The sequence below is a fragment of the Oncorhynchus mykiss genome, chromosome 3, assembly GCF_057628025.1.
Source record: "Oncorhynchus mykiss isolate SJ-2025 chromosome 3, ASM5762802v1, whole genome shotgun sequence".
In the NCBI taxonomy this organism is placed as follows: domain Eukaryota; kingdom Metazoa; phylum Chordata; class Actinopteri; order Salmoniformes; family Salmonidae; genus Oncorhynchus; species Oncorhynchus mykiss.
Window position 1 is genome coordinate 18,417,524 of NC_143024.1, and position 14,037 is coordinate 18,431,560.

A 14,037-nucleotide genomic window follows, 5' to 3' on the forward strand; every position below is an offset into this window, starting at 1 on the left:
ATATATATTCTGATCAATAAAAAAAAATATATATTCTGATCAATAAAAAAAAATATATATTCTGATCAATAAAAAAATATATATATTCTGATCAATAAAAAAAAATATATATTCTGATCAATAAAAAAATATATATTCTGATCAATAAAAAAAAATATATTCTGATCAATAAAAAAATATATATATTCTGATCAATAAAAAAAAATATATTCTGATCAATAAAAAAATATATATTCTGATCAATAAAAAAAAATATATATTCTGATCAATAAAAAAAAATATATTCTGATCAATAAAAAAATATATATTCTGATCAATAAAAAAATATATATATTCTGATCAATAAAAAAAAATATATTCTGATCAATAAAAAAAAATATATTCTGATCAATAAAAAAATATATATTCTGATCAATAAAAAAATATATATTCTGATCAATAAAAAAAATATATATTCTGATCAATAAAAAAAAATATGGTGAACAGAACAGTCATCTTTCAATGTAGTATCCATTTATAGTGTATATATTAGGGGGTAGAGGGAGTAGTCTGAAGTCTAACCCTGATCATATATATTGTATATATTAGGGGGTAGAGGGAGTAGTCTAACTCTGATCATATATAGTGTATATATTAGGGGGTCTGAAGTCTAACCCTGATCATACATATTGTATATATTAGGGGGTCTGAAGTCTAATCCTGATCATATCCTTGAGACAGTATTCATGTAACCCGTATATGATTCTTCAAACCACAAGAGATATTATTCTGAGTCATTATTTCCCAGAGTAGTAATATTTTATAATAGTTTGTATAATGCCTAGTTACTCATTGTGCACTCGCTGGTGCAGCTGAAGGAGACTCTAGACTTCCACAGTCAGAATAAGTTTACTAAAGCTGTCTCAGAATGTAACACGTGCTATGTCATGCCACATGACCATTACAGGAAACTCTTAAACACTCAAACAGTTGCATTGCATTAAACCATCCCCCCCATCCACCAACCCACACATCCAGCCAGCCAGCTAGCATCACACTGAGGAACAGTGTTGGGTCGACATCTTGTTCCATGTCTTGCAGACACATCTATAAAAATAAGAGCATAGTACAAACATATTTAGCAATATTTTCACTCATTCCTATCCATTCCTATCCATTTATCCATCCAAGCCGTATATCCATCCATCCAAGCCGTATATACTAGAGGTCGACAGATTCATCGGAATGGCCGATTAATTGGGGCCGATTTGAAGTTTTCATAACAATCTGTATTTTTGGACACCGATCATGGCCGATTACATTGCACTCCACGAGGAGACTGCGTGGCAGGCTGACTACATGTTACGCGAGTGCAGCAAGGAGCCGAGGTAAGGTGCTAGCTAGCATTAAACGTATCTTATAAAAAACAATCAATCTTAACATAATCACTAGTTAACTACACATGGTTGATGATATTGCTAGTTTATCTAGCTTGTCCTGCTTGCATATAATCGATGCGGTGCCTGTTAATTTATCAGCCTACTTCGCCAAACGGGTGATTTAACAAGCGCATTATCTAAAAAAGCACTGTCGTTGCACCAATACTTAACCATAAACATCAACGCCTTTCTTAAAAGTATATATTTTTAAGCCTGCATATTTAGTAAATATTGCCTGCTAACATGAATTTCCTTTAACTAGGGAAATTGTGTCACTTCTCTTGAGTTCTGTGCAACAGAGTCCGGGTATATGCAGCAGTTGGGTCGCCTGGCTCGTTGCCAGAATTTTACGTAATTATGGCATACGGTTGTGCAATGTAACAGGAATATTTAGACTTAAGCATGCCACCCATTAGATAAAATACGGAACAGTTCCTTATTTCACTGAAAGAATAAACGTTTGATTTGACCATATTTATTTATTTCACCTTTATTTAACCAGGTAAGCTAGTTGAGAACAAGTTCTCATTTGCAACTGCAACCTGGCCAAGATAAAGCATAGCAGTGTGAACAGACAACAACACAGAGTTACACATGGAGTAAACAGTAAACAAGTCAATAACATAGTAGAAAAAAAAGAATCTATATACATTGTGTGCAAAAGGCATGAGGAGGTAGGCAATAAATAGGCCATAGGAGTGAATAATTACAATTTAGCAGATTAACACTAGAGTGATAAATGATCAGATGAACATGTGCAGGTAGAGATACTGGTGTGCAAAAGAGCAGAAAAGTAAATAAAATAAAAACAGTATGGGGATGAGGTAGGTAAATTGGGTGGGCTAAATACTGATGGACTATGTACAGCTGCAGCGATCGGTTAGCTGCTCAGATAGCAGATGTTTAAAGTTGGTGAGGGAGATAAAAGTCTCCAACTTCAGAGATTTTTGTAATTCGTTCCAGTCGCAGGCAGCAGAGAACTGGAAGGAAAGGCGGCCAAATGAGGTTTTGGTTTTAGAGATGATCAGTGAGATACACCTGCTGGAGCGCATGCTACGGGTGGGTGTTGCCATCGTGACCAGTGAACTGAGATAAGGCGGAGCTTTACCTAGCATAAACGTGTAGATCACCTGGAGCCAGTGGGTCTGGCGACGAACATGTAGCGAGGGCCAGCCGACTAGAGCATACAGGTTGCAGTGGTGGGTGGTATAAGGTGCTTTAGTAACAAATCGGATGGCACTGTGATAAACTGCATCCAGTTTTCTGAGTGGAGTATTGGAAGCTATTTTGTAGATGACATCGCCGAAGTCGAGGATCGGTAGGATAGTCAGTTTTACTAGGGTAAGTTTGGCGGCGTGAGTGAAGGAGGCTTTGTTGCAAAATAGAAAAACGACTCTAGATTTGATTTTGGATTGGAGATGTTTGATATGAGTCTGGAAGGAGAGTTTGCAGTCTAGCCAGACACCTAGGTACTTATAGATGTCCACATATTCTAGGTCGGAACCATCCAGGGTGGTGATGCTAGTCGGGCGTGCGGGTGCAGGCAGCGAAGGGTTGAAAAGCATGCATTTGGTTTTACTAGCGTTTAAGAGCAGTTGGAGGCCACGGAAGGAGTGTTGTATGGCATTGAAGCTCGTCTGGAGGTTAGTTAACACAGTGTCCAAGGAAGGGCCAGAAGTATACAGAATGGTGTCGTCTGCGTAGAGGTGGATCAGGGAATCACCCGCAGCAAGAGCAACATCATTGATATATACAGAGAAAAGAGTAGGCCCGAGAATTGAACCCTGTGGTACCCCCATAGAGACTGCCAGAGGACCGGACAACATGCCCTCCGATTTGACACACTGAACTCTATCAGAGAAGTAGTTGGTGAACCAGGCAAGGCAGCTATTAGAAAAACCGAGGCTACTGAGTCTGCCGATGAGAATATGGTGATTGACAGAGTCGAAAGCCTTGGCCAGGTCGATGAAGACGGCTGCACAGTACTGTCTTTTATCGATGGCGGTTATGATATTGTTTAGTACCTTGAGCGTTGCTAAGGTGCACCCGGCTTGGAAACCGGATTGCACAGCGGAGAAGGTACGGTGGGATTCGAGATGGTCAGTGATCTGTTTGTTGACTTGGCTTTCGAAGACCTTAGATAGGCAGGGCAGGATGGATATAGGTCTGTAACAGTTTGGGTCCAGGGTGTCTCCCCCTTTGAAGAGGGGGATGACCGCGGCAGCTTTCCAATCCTTGGGGATCTCAGATGATACGAAGGAGAGGTTGAACAGGCTGGTAATAGGGGTTGCGACAATGGCGGCGGACAGTTTCAGAAATAGAGGGTCCAGATTGTCAAGCCCAGCTGATTTGTATATTAATGACTTAAGGCTCATGTTTCTGTGTGTTATTATGTTATAATTAAGTCTATGATTTGATATTTGATAGAGCAATCTGACTGAGCGGTGGTAGGCAGCAGCAGGCTTGTAAGCATCAATTCAAACAGCACTTTTGTGGGTTTGCAGCAGCTCTTCGCTGTGCTTCAAGCATTGAGCTGTTTATGACTTCAGCCTAATCTCGGGAGTTGATAGGCTTGGTGTAACCGATGTGAAATGGCTAGCTAGTTAGCGGGGTGCGCGCTAATAGCGTTTCAATCGGTGACGTCACTCGCTCAGACCTTGAAGTAGTTGTTCCCCTTGCTCTGCAAGGGCCGCGGCTTTTGTGGAGCGATGGGTAACAATGCTTCGAGGGTGGCTGTTGTCGATGTGTTCATGTTCGAGGCCAGGTAGGGACGGAAGCTATACTGTTACACTGGCAACACTAAAGTGCCTAGAAGAACATCCAATAGTCAAAGGTATATGAAATACAAATGGTATAGAGAGAAATAGTCCTATAATAACTACAATCTAAAACTTCTTACCTGGGAATGTTGAAGACTCATGTTAAAAAGGAACCACCAGCTTTCATGTGTTCTCATGGTCTGAGCAAGGCACTTAAACGCTAGCTTTTTTACATGGCACATACTGTACTTTTACTTTCTTCTCCAACACTTTGTTTTTGCATTATTTAAACCAAATTGAAAATGTTTCATTATTTATTTGAGGCTAAATTGATTTAATATATTAAGTTAAAATAAAAGTGTTGATTCAGTATTGTTGCAATTGTCATTATTACAAATAAATAAAATAAATAAAAACAAAAATCGGCATCGGCTTTTTTTGGTCCTCCAATTATCGGTATTGAAAAATCATAATTGGTCAACCTCTAGTATATACATCCATCCAATCCATATATCCATCCATATATCCATCCAATCCATGTATTCATCCATCCATCCATCCATACATACCTCTTCTTTAATACATATGCTGCCTTCACACCCAGCAGTAACACGGCGACTCCAACCACACCCATCAGCACCCAGACAACAGTGTGGTTCCTAGCATCTGTTTATGTGAGAGGAGAGAGACTGAGCACACAGAAAACCTCCCCAATCCAGTTACAGAGATCTGACTAACACTCAATCTGTGTTGTTTAGCCTGAGTGCCAGAGATCTGACTAACACTCCGTCAGTGTTGTTTAGCCTGAGTGCCAGAGATCTGACTGACACTCCGTCAGTGTTGTTTAGCCTGAGTGCCAGAGATCTGACTGACACTCCGTCAGTGTTGTTTAGCCTGAGTGCCAGAGATCTGACTAACACTCCGTCAGTGTTTTTTAGCCTGAGTGCCAGAGATCTGACTAACACTCCGTCAGTGTTGTTTAGCCTGAGTGCCAGAGATCTGACTGACACTCCGTCTGTGTTGTTTAGCCTGAGTGCCAGAGATCTGACTGACACTCCGTCTGTGTTGTTTAGCCTGAGTGCCAGAGATCTGACTGACACTCCGTCTGTGTTGTTTAGCCTGAGTGCCTCTGCTCTGTCATTGCCTCACTCTATAGCGCAGCAGTGGAGTGTTATTCCATTGTTTAATTGCAAGATAAAGAGGTAGTGAATTGAGTCAACTCAGAGAGCTGATAATCTGTGGTTATCTCAGCTGTAACACTTTCTGAGCCGAGGTTAAATATGGTCCTATTAAAGTAGATAAACACACGTGATGATAAGCTAATGTGAGATAATAAAGAGTTGAGCCATATTAAAGTGAACCATGTTGTAAACACAGGGAGAGAAGGGAAAGTGCTAAAGTGACAACACACCAAGTTGTTGATGAGTAACGTCAACTGTTATATCTTCCTGTTTCCCCAGGACAGTCCAATAGATTGAAAGAGCTGGGTCTTTTCTTTGAACCGGGTTCAATGCAAGCAATCCGATTGGCGACAGTAAAATAAGCAGTGTCAGATTGAAAAGGTGAAACTGTATTCTGTATACTCTAACCTTGATTGATGGGGACATGGTCATTACTGTGGAGATTGGTGGCAGGTTTGTAAGGTCCATGACTGCAGTTAGCTGGAGAACACAAAATAAAAAGTAATGAATCAGTCATTTGTCTGCTACACCACAAAAAAAATGACTGCTGCTATGCTCTGTCAACGATGTGACAAACTTCCCATGTCACATCCTGTCACTCATTCATACAACAGCCTCTAGCAGCTTTGTTCTTAGTGTGTGTGTTTACTCACTGAGGCACTGCACGTCCCAAAATGGTGCCTGTAAGAGAGAAAAAAAACTGGTTGAAAAGAGGACAGAGTGAGATGTCCTGATTGAACATGTCAGGACATACCAACACTCACATGACATACAGGTGAAGTTTACACACACTTAGGTTGGAGTCATTAAAACTCATTTTTTTCAACCACTCCACAAATTTCTTGTTAACAAACTATAGTTTTGGCAAGTCGGTTAGGACATCTACTTTGTGCATGACAAGTAATTTTTCCAACAATTGATTACAGGCAGATTATTTCACTTATAATTCACTATTACAATTCCAGTGGGTCAGAAGTTTACATACACTAAGTTGACTGTGCCTTTAAACAGCTTGGAAAGTTCCAGAAAATGATGTTATGGCTTTAGAAGCTTCTAATTGACTCAAATGATGTCAATTAGCCTATTGGAGGTGTACCTGTGGATGTATTTCAAGTCCTACCTTCATACTCAGTGCCCCTTTGCTTGACATCATGGGAAAATCCAAGGAAATCAGCCAAGACCTCAGAAAAATAATTGTAGACCTCCACAAGTCTGGTTCATCCTTGGGAGCAATTTCCAAACGCCTGAAGGTACCACATTCATCTGTACAAACAATAGTACGCAAGTATAAACACCATGGGACTACACAGCCGTCATACCCTTCAGGAAGGAGATGCGTTCTGTCTCCTAGAGATGAACGTACTTTGGTGCAAAAAGTGAAAATCAATCACAGAACAGCAGCAAAGGATCTTGTGAAGATGCTGGAGGAAACAGGTACAAAAGTATCTAAATCCACAGTAAAACGAGTCCTATATCGACATAACCTGAAAGGCCGCTCTACAAGGAAGAAGCCACTGCTCCAAAACCACCATAAAAAAGCCAGACTTCGGTTTGCAACTGCACATGGGGACAAAGATTGTACTTGTTGGAGAAATGTCCTCTGGTCTGATGAAACAAAAATAGAACTGTTTGGCCATAATGACCATCGTTATGTTTGGAGGAAAAAGGTGGAGGCTTGCAAGCTGAAGAACACCATCCCAAATGTGAAGCACGGGGGTGGCAGCATGTTGTGGGGGTGCTTTGCTGCAGGAGGGACTGGTGTACTTCACAAAATAGATGGCATCATGAGAGAGAGAAATTATGTGGATATATTGAAGCAACATGCCAAGACATCAGTCAGGAAGTTAAAGCTTGGTTGCAAATGGGTCTTCCAAATGGACAATGACACCAAACATACTTCTAAAGTTATGGCAAAATGGCTTAAGGACAACAAAATCAAGGTATTGGAGTGGCCATCACAAAGCCCTGACCTCAATCCTATAGAAAATGTGTGGGCAGGACTGAAAAAGCGTGTGCGAGCAAGGAGGCCTACAAACCTGACTCAGTTACACCAGCTGTGAGGAGGAACGGGCCAAAATTCACCAAACTTATTTTGGGAAGCTTGTGGAAGGCTACCTGAAACATTTGACCCAAGTTAAACAATTTAAAGGCAATGCTACCAAATATGAATTGAGTGTATGCAAACTTCTGACCCACTGGGAATGTGATGAAAGAAATAAAAGCTGAAATAAATAATTCTCTACTATTATTCTGACATTTCACATTCTTAAAATAAAGTGGTGATCCTAACTGACCTAAGTCAGGGAATTTTTACTTGGATTAAATGTCAGGAATTGTGAAAAGCTGAGTTTAAATGTATTTGGCTAAGGTGTATGTAAACTTCAGACGTCAACTTTATCCCTCCCACCCGTCCTTCCTAACAAAGTAGGTAACATGTTAAAAACTGGGGTGTAGACAAACTACAACATAGACATGATCTTATTGGTGTATTTTAAACTATGTCCATGCTTCATCAGATCCAACAGACACACTAGAGTAACCACATCAGTAACAGTAACATACCACAGTCAGCGTGCAGTCCATTGAGTAGGTCAGTCTGTCCAGGCAGCCTAAGATAGTGATGGAGTGACTGGTCTGAGCCAAAGTACGGTTTTCGTCTCTCTCTTTGTCATTGGCAAGAACAGTTATCTAAATAAAGTCAAATAGACAACATAAGTCAAGAGGTTTAACATAAAGTACTGTAGTTCAGTGTTTCCCAACTCCTGGTCCTAAAGAACTACTGGGTGTGCAGGCTTTTGTTCAAGCTCAGCACTAACACACTGTATTACTCATCAAGACCATGATTAGTTGAACCAGGTGGGCGATGTTTATGCTGTGCTGGAGCAGAAGGCTGAATCTCTTTAGAACCAGGCTTTCAATTACTTGAACATTTTACCAACCATTTTACTTGAACATTTTACCACTCCTTAATGAGTCGTCATATTGTAAGTAGCTTCTGCTGTCACTCACGTTTTCATCCAACCACTGGGTCTCGCAATAGGCCAAAGGCAGAGATTCAGGTAGTTCATGGAGGTCATAGGTCGTTGTATAGTTAGGATGTTGGATCACCTTACAGTTAATGTTGTGAGTGTCTACAACAGGCAGCAGACACCCCACTAGGACTGTGAAAAAGAGAGAACTCAGTTACAAATTTACACCAATCACAACATTTCATTTAGTCAGTGTTGCATCATGTTAGGCTATTGCAAAAGATAAATCAAAGCAGAAAATCTCACCACACAATGTGTCTGTGCATTGTTGGAGACATGCAGCATGGAAAAAAACTGAACAACAGACTAAATTGTTTGTGGAATTGGAGTGTGGAGTGTTGGGAGGAGATTGGGGAAAGTAATCAAACATACCATCAATATGCTTGAATTGTGTCTGAGTTCCTCTCACATGCTCCACTACGCCTATATACTGTAACTGCCTCCACCCATAAGAAGGTCCACCTTGGCTTTTAAACCTGCTCATGCTTGTTTGGACCGGCTGATGGGGATTCCCCCCATAAACTTGGATTTGCTTGCTTGGTACTAGCATGGTACCTGCTACTGTAATGTACAAATCATCCTACGTGGAGGAGCGTAATTTCGCCCCATTGGTAGCTTTGTTTTAACATGGAATGAATGGTCAGTTACAAAAAAAGGCACGTTCCTCCCCATTTATGAAATACCGGTAGTCCTAAAAACACATGTAAAAAATGTGCGGTGGTCCTAACATACACTTATCCTGCGGTGGTCCTAACAAAACCCATATCATCACGTTTATACAAATACGTTGATAAAATCTGATACAATTCAATAAGTGTGTAACATACATGTAACGTTACGCAGTTTACAATGCGTGCACACCCAACAACCTACAGATGCGGAACAGCTGAGAAAGAACACACTCAATTGTTTATAGTGACCGTCGTCACATTGCAATAAGTGTAAAAGTTGTATGCAAAAATGTATCGCCATGCTGTAAAATTTCCACTTACTGTACGCGCAGTTCAGTTTCCACAAAATGTCAGAACCAGAAGTTATCGGAATAATCATTTTAACTAACCGAAACGGCAGTATAGTTTAGGTATGTGGCGTCAGCCGTGAAGAATTGAGCCCAAGAGTCCTTTGGTAGGTGGTGGGGTGACATGGAATGATATCATGCGATTTCTTAATATGGTCTGCGCCATGACGGAAATACAACTCATAGTAGAGTTGCCATGTTTGTCATTTTCACGACCATTGATATACTTTGAAAACAATGTCGCAGGTAAAAATGTATTGGTTGCAGATTGCGAGTCATATGTTGCATCACGAACGCCATGGCATTTCTTTTAAAAATAAAGAAAAATGAAAGTTATATATATATACACAGTGCCTTGCGAAAGTATTCGGCGCCCTTGAACTTTGCGACCTTTTGCCCCATTTCGGGCTTCAAACATAAAGATATAAAACTGTATTTTTTTGTGAAGAATCAACAACAAGTGGGACACAATCATGAAGTGGAACGACATTTATTGGATATTTCAAACTTTTTTAACAAATCAAAAACTGAAAAATTGGGCGTGCAAAATTATTCAGCCCCCTTAAGTTAATACTTTGTAGCGCCACCTTTTGCTGCGATTACAGCTGTAAATCGCTTGGGGTATGTCTCTATCAGTTTTGCACACCGAGAGACTGATATTTTTTCCCATTCCTCCTTGCAAAACAGCTCGAGCTCAGTGAGGTTGGATGGAGAGCATTTGTGAACAGCAGTTTTCAGTTCTTTCCACAGATTCTCGATTGGATTCAGGTCTGGACTTTGACTTGGCCATTCTAACACCTGGATATGTTTATTTTTGAACCATTCCATTGTAGATTTTGCTTTATGTTTTGGATCATTGTCTTGTTGGAAGACAAATCTCCGTCCCAGTCTCAGGTCTTTTGCAGACTCCATCAGGTTTTCTTCCAGAATGGTCCTGTATTTGGCTCCATCCATCTTCCCATCAATTTTAACCATCTTCCCTGTCCCTGCTGAAGAAAAGCAGGCCCAAACCATGATGCTGCCACCACCATGTTTGACAGTGGGGATGGTGTGTTCAGCTGTGTTGCTTTTACGCCAAACATAACGTTTTGCATTGTTGCCAAAAAGTTCAATTTTGGTTTCATCTGACCAGAGCACCTTCTTCCACATGTTTGGTGTGTCTCCCAGGTGGCTTGTGGCAAACTTTAAACGACACTTTAAGAAATGGCTTTCTTCTTGCCACTCTTCCATAAAGGCCAGATTTGTGCAATATACGACTGATTGTTGTCCTATGGACAGAGTCTCCCACCTCAGCTGTAGATCTCTGCAGTTCATCCAGAGTGATCATGGGCCTCTTGGCTGCATCTCTGATCAGTCTTCTCCTTGTATGAGCTGAAAGTTTAGAGGGACGGCCAGGTCTTGGTAGATTTGCAGTGGTCTGATACTCCTTCCATTTCAATATTATCGCTTGCACAGTGCTCCTTGGGATGTTTAAAGCTTGGGAAATATTTTTGTATCCAAATCCGGCTTTAAACTTCTTCACAACAGTATCTCGGACCTGCCTGGTGTGTTCCTTGTTCTTCATGATGCTCTCTGCGCTTTTAACGGACCTCTGAGACTATCACAGTGCAGGTGCATTTATACGGAGACTTGATTACACACAGGTGGATTGTATTTATCATCATTAGTCATTTAGGTCAACATTGGATCATTCAGAGATCCTCACTGAACTTCTGGAGAGAGTTTGCTGCACTGAAAGTAAAGGGGCTGAATAATTTTGCACGCCCAATTTTTCAGTTTTTGATTTGTTAAAAAAGTTTGAAATATCCAATAAATGTCATTCCACTTCATGATTGTGTCCCACTTGTTGTTGATTCTTCACAAAAAAATACAGTTTTATATCTTTATGTTTGAAGCCTGAAATGTGGCAAAAGGTCGCAAAGTTCAAGGGGGCCGAATACTTTCGCAAGGCACTGTACATATGAGATGAGTAATGTAGGGTATGTAAACATATACAAGTGGCATTGTTTAAAGTGGCTAGTGATACATGTATTACATAAAGATGGCAAGATGCAGTAGATGGTATAGAGTACAGTACATACATATGAGATGAGTAATGTAGGGTATGTAAACATTATATTAAGTGGCATTATTTAAAGTGGCTAGTGATCATTTTTTACATACATTTTTCCATTATTAAAGTGGCTGGAGTTGAATCAGTATGTTGGCAGCAGCCACTCAATGATAGTGGTGGCTGTTTAACAGTCTGATGGCCTTGAGATAGAAGCTGTTTTTCAGTCTCTCCGTCCCTGCTTTGATGCGCCTGTACTGACCTCAACTTCTGGATGATAGCAGAGTGAACAGGCAGTGGCTCGGGTGGTTGTTGTCCTTGATGATCTTTATGGCCTTCCTGTGACATCGGGTGGTGTAGGTGTCCTGGAGGGCAGGTAGTTTTCCCCCGGTGATGCGTTGTGCAGACCTCACTACGCTCTGGAGAGCCTTACGGTTGTGGGTGGAGCAGTTGCCGTACCAGGCGGTGATACAGCCCGACAGGATGCTCTCGATTGTGCATCTATAAAAGTTTGTGAGTGCTTTTGGTGACAAGCCAAATTTCTTCAGCCACCTGAGGTTGAAGAGGCGCTGCTGCGCCTTCTTCACCACGCTGTCTGTGTGGGTGGACCAATTCAGTTTGTCCGTGATGTGTACGCCGAGGAACTTAAAACTTACTACCCTCTCTACTACTGTCCCGTCGATGTGGATAGGGGGGTGTTCCCTCTGCTGTTTCCTGAAGTCCACAATCATCTCCTTTGTTTTGTTGACGTTGAGTGTGAGGTTATTTTCCTGACACCACACTCCGAGGGCCCTCACCTCCTCCCTGTAGGCCGTCTCATCGTTGTTGGTAATCAAGCCTACCACTGTAGTGTCATCTGCAAACTTGATGATTGAGTTGGAGGAGTGCATGGCCACGCAGTCGTGGGTGAACAAGGAGTACAGGAGAGGGCTCAGAACGCACCCTTGTGGGGCCCCAGTGTTGAGGATCAGCGGGGTGGAGATGTTGTTACCTACCCTCACCACCTGAGGGCGGCCCATTGGGAAGTCCAGTACCCAGTTGGACAGCTTGATGACAAGTTTGCAGGGTACTATGGTGTTAAATGCTGAGCAACAGTCGATGAACAGCATTCTCACATAGGTATTCCTCTTGTCCAGATGGGGTAGTGCGCAGTGTGGTTGTGGTTGCGTCGTCTGTGGACCTATTGGGGCGGTAAGCAAATTGGTGTGGGTCTAGGGTGTCGGGTAGGGTGGAGGTGATATGGTCCTTGACTAGTCTCTCAAAGCACTTCATGATGACGGAAGTGAGTGCTACGGGGCGGTAGTCGTTTAGCTCAGTTACCTTAGCTTTCTTGGGAACAGGAACAATGGTGGCCCTCTTGAAGCATGTGGGAACAGCAGACTGGGATAAGGATTGATTGAAAATATCCGTAAACACACCAGCCAGCTGGTCTGCGCATGCTCTGAGGACACGGCTGGGGATGCCGTTTCCCCACAGGAGTCGCTAGAGCGCGATGGGACAAGGACAAAACCCTCCTCTAACCTGGACGACGCTAGGCCAGTTGTGCTCCGCTTCATGGGTCTCCTGGTCGAACCCGGATCTGTAGTGACTCCTGTAGCACTAGTCACTCTAATACTGTTTACAGATTTTTGCTTTACTCATCTCATATTTATGTACTATATTCTTTTCTACTGTATTTTAGTCTATGCCACTCCGACATTGCTCATCCTAATACTTATATATTCCTTAATTCCATTATTTTACTTTTAGGTTGTGTGTATTATGTGTGTTGTGAATTGTTAGATATTACAGCACTGTTGGAACTAGGAACACAAGCATTTTGTTACACCCACAATAACATCTGCTAAACATGTGTTTGTGACAAATAACATTTGATTTGATGCTGCGCCCCTCGGGAGGCCACCATGTGAATCATACACAGTTTGGACTACTCTATGTCTATGAGGATCAGTGCCACCATGTGAATCATACACAGTTTGGACTACTCTATGCCTATGAGGATCAGTGCCACCATGTGAATCATACACAGTTTGGACTACTCTACGTCTATGAGGATCAGTGCCACCATGTGAATCATACACAGTTTGGACAACTCTACATCTATGAGGATCAGTGCCACCATGTGAATCATACACAGTTTGGACTACTCTACGTCTATGAGGATCAGTGCCACCATGTGAATCATACACAGTTTGGACTACTCTGTCTATGAGGATCAGTGCCACCATGTGAATCATACACAGTTTGGACTACTCTACGTCTATGAGGATCAGTGCCACCATGTGAATCATACACAGTTTGGACTACTCTACGTCTATGAGGATCAGTGCCACCATGTGAATCATACACAGTTTGGACTACTCTACGTCTATGAGGATCAGTGCCACCATGTGAATCATACACAGTTTGGACTACTCTGTCTATGAGGATCAGTGCCACCATGTGAATCATACACAGTTTGGACTACTCTACGTCTATGAGGATCAGTGCCACCATGTGAATCATACACAGTTTGGACTACTCTGTCTATGAGGATCAGTGCCACCATGTGAATCATACACAGTTTGGACTACTCTGTCTAT

At 41.7% G+C, this 14,037-nt stretch overlaps 1 protein-coding gene across 3 annotated transcripts; it reads right to left on the bottom strand.

Annotated features, from left to right (window-relative positions):
• Nucleotides 1-779: 779 nt before the first annotated feature.
• Nucleotides 780-9,589, bottom strand: LOC149984435 (uncharacterized). 3 transcript variants are annotated; one of them, XM_090223538.1, is made up of 9 exons: nucleotides 9,380-9,535; nucleotides 8,368-8,519; nucleotides 7,921-8,046; nucleotides 7,395-7,473; nucleotides 6,479-6,621; nucleotides 6,012-6,039; nucleotides 5,767-5,838; nucleotides 4,747-4,843; nucleotides 780-1,086 (listed from the first exon to the last, which is right to left on the bottom strand). In XM_090223538.1, the coding sequence occupies exons 1-9, from the start codon at nucleotides 9,435-9,437 to the stop codon at nucleotides 1,032-1,034; spliced, it is 810 nt and encodes a 269-aa protein (XP_090079664.1). In that variant the 5' UTR covers nucleotides 9,438-9,535; the 3' UTR covers nucleotides 780-1,031. The 3 variants fall into 3 exon arrangements, with proteins under 3 accessions (XP_090079664.1, XP_090079675.1, XP_090079685.1); XM_090223549.1 differs by lacking the exons at nucleotides 6,479-6,621; nucleotides 7,395-7,473 and having other exon boundaries at nucleotides 9,380-9,589; XM_090223559.1 differs by lacking the exons at nucleotides 7,395-7,473; nucleotides 8,368-8,519; nucleotides 9,380-9,535.
• Between the last annotated feature and the right edge of the window lie 4,448 nt (nucleotides 9,590-14,037).

Coding starts and splice junctions, on each gene's coding strand:
- LOC149984435 (XM_090223538.1), bottom strand. CDS start 9,437: ATGATTATTCCGATAACTTCTGGTTCTGACATTTTGTGGAAACTGAAC. Junction 7,474..7,920: donor TGGACTGCACGCTGACTGTG/GTATGTTACTGT, acceptor CAAATGTTTCAG/GTAGCCTTCCACAAGCTTCC. Junction 6,622..7,394: donor AGCTGGTGTAACTGAGTCAG/GTTTGTAGGCCT, acceptor TTGTTTGTACAG/ATGAATGTGGTACCTTCAGG.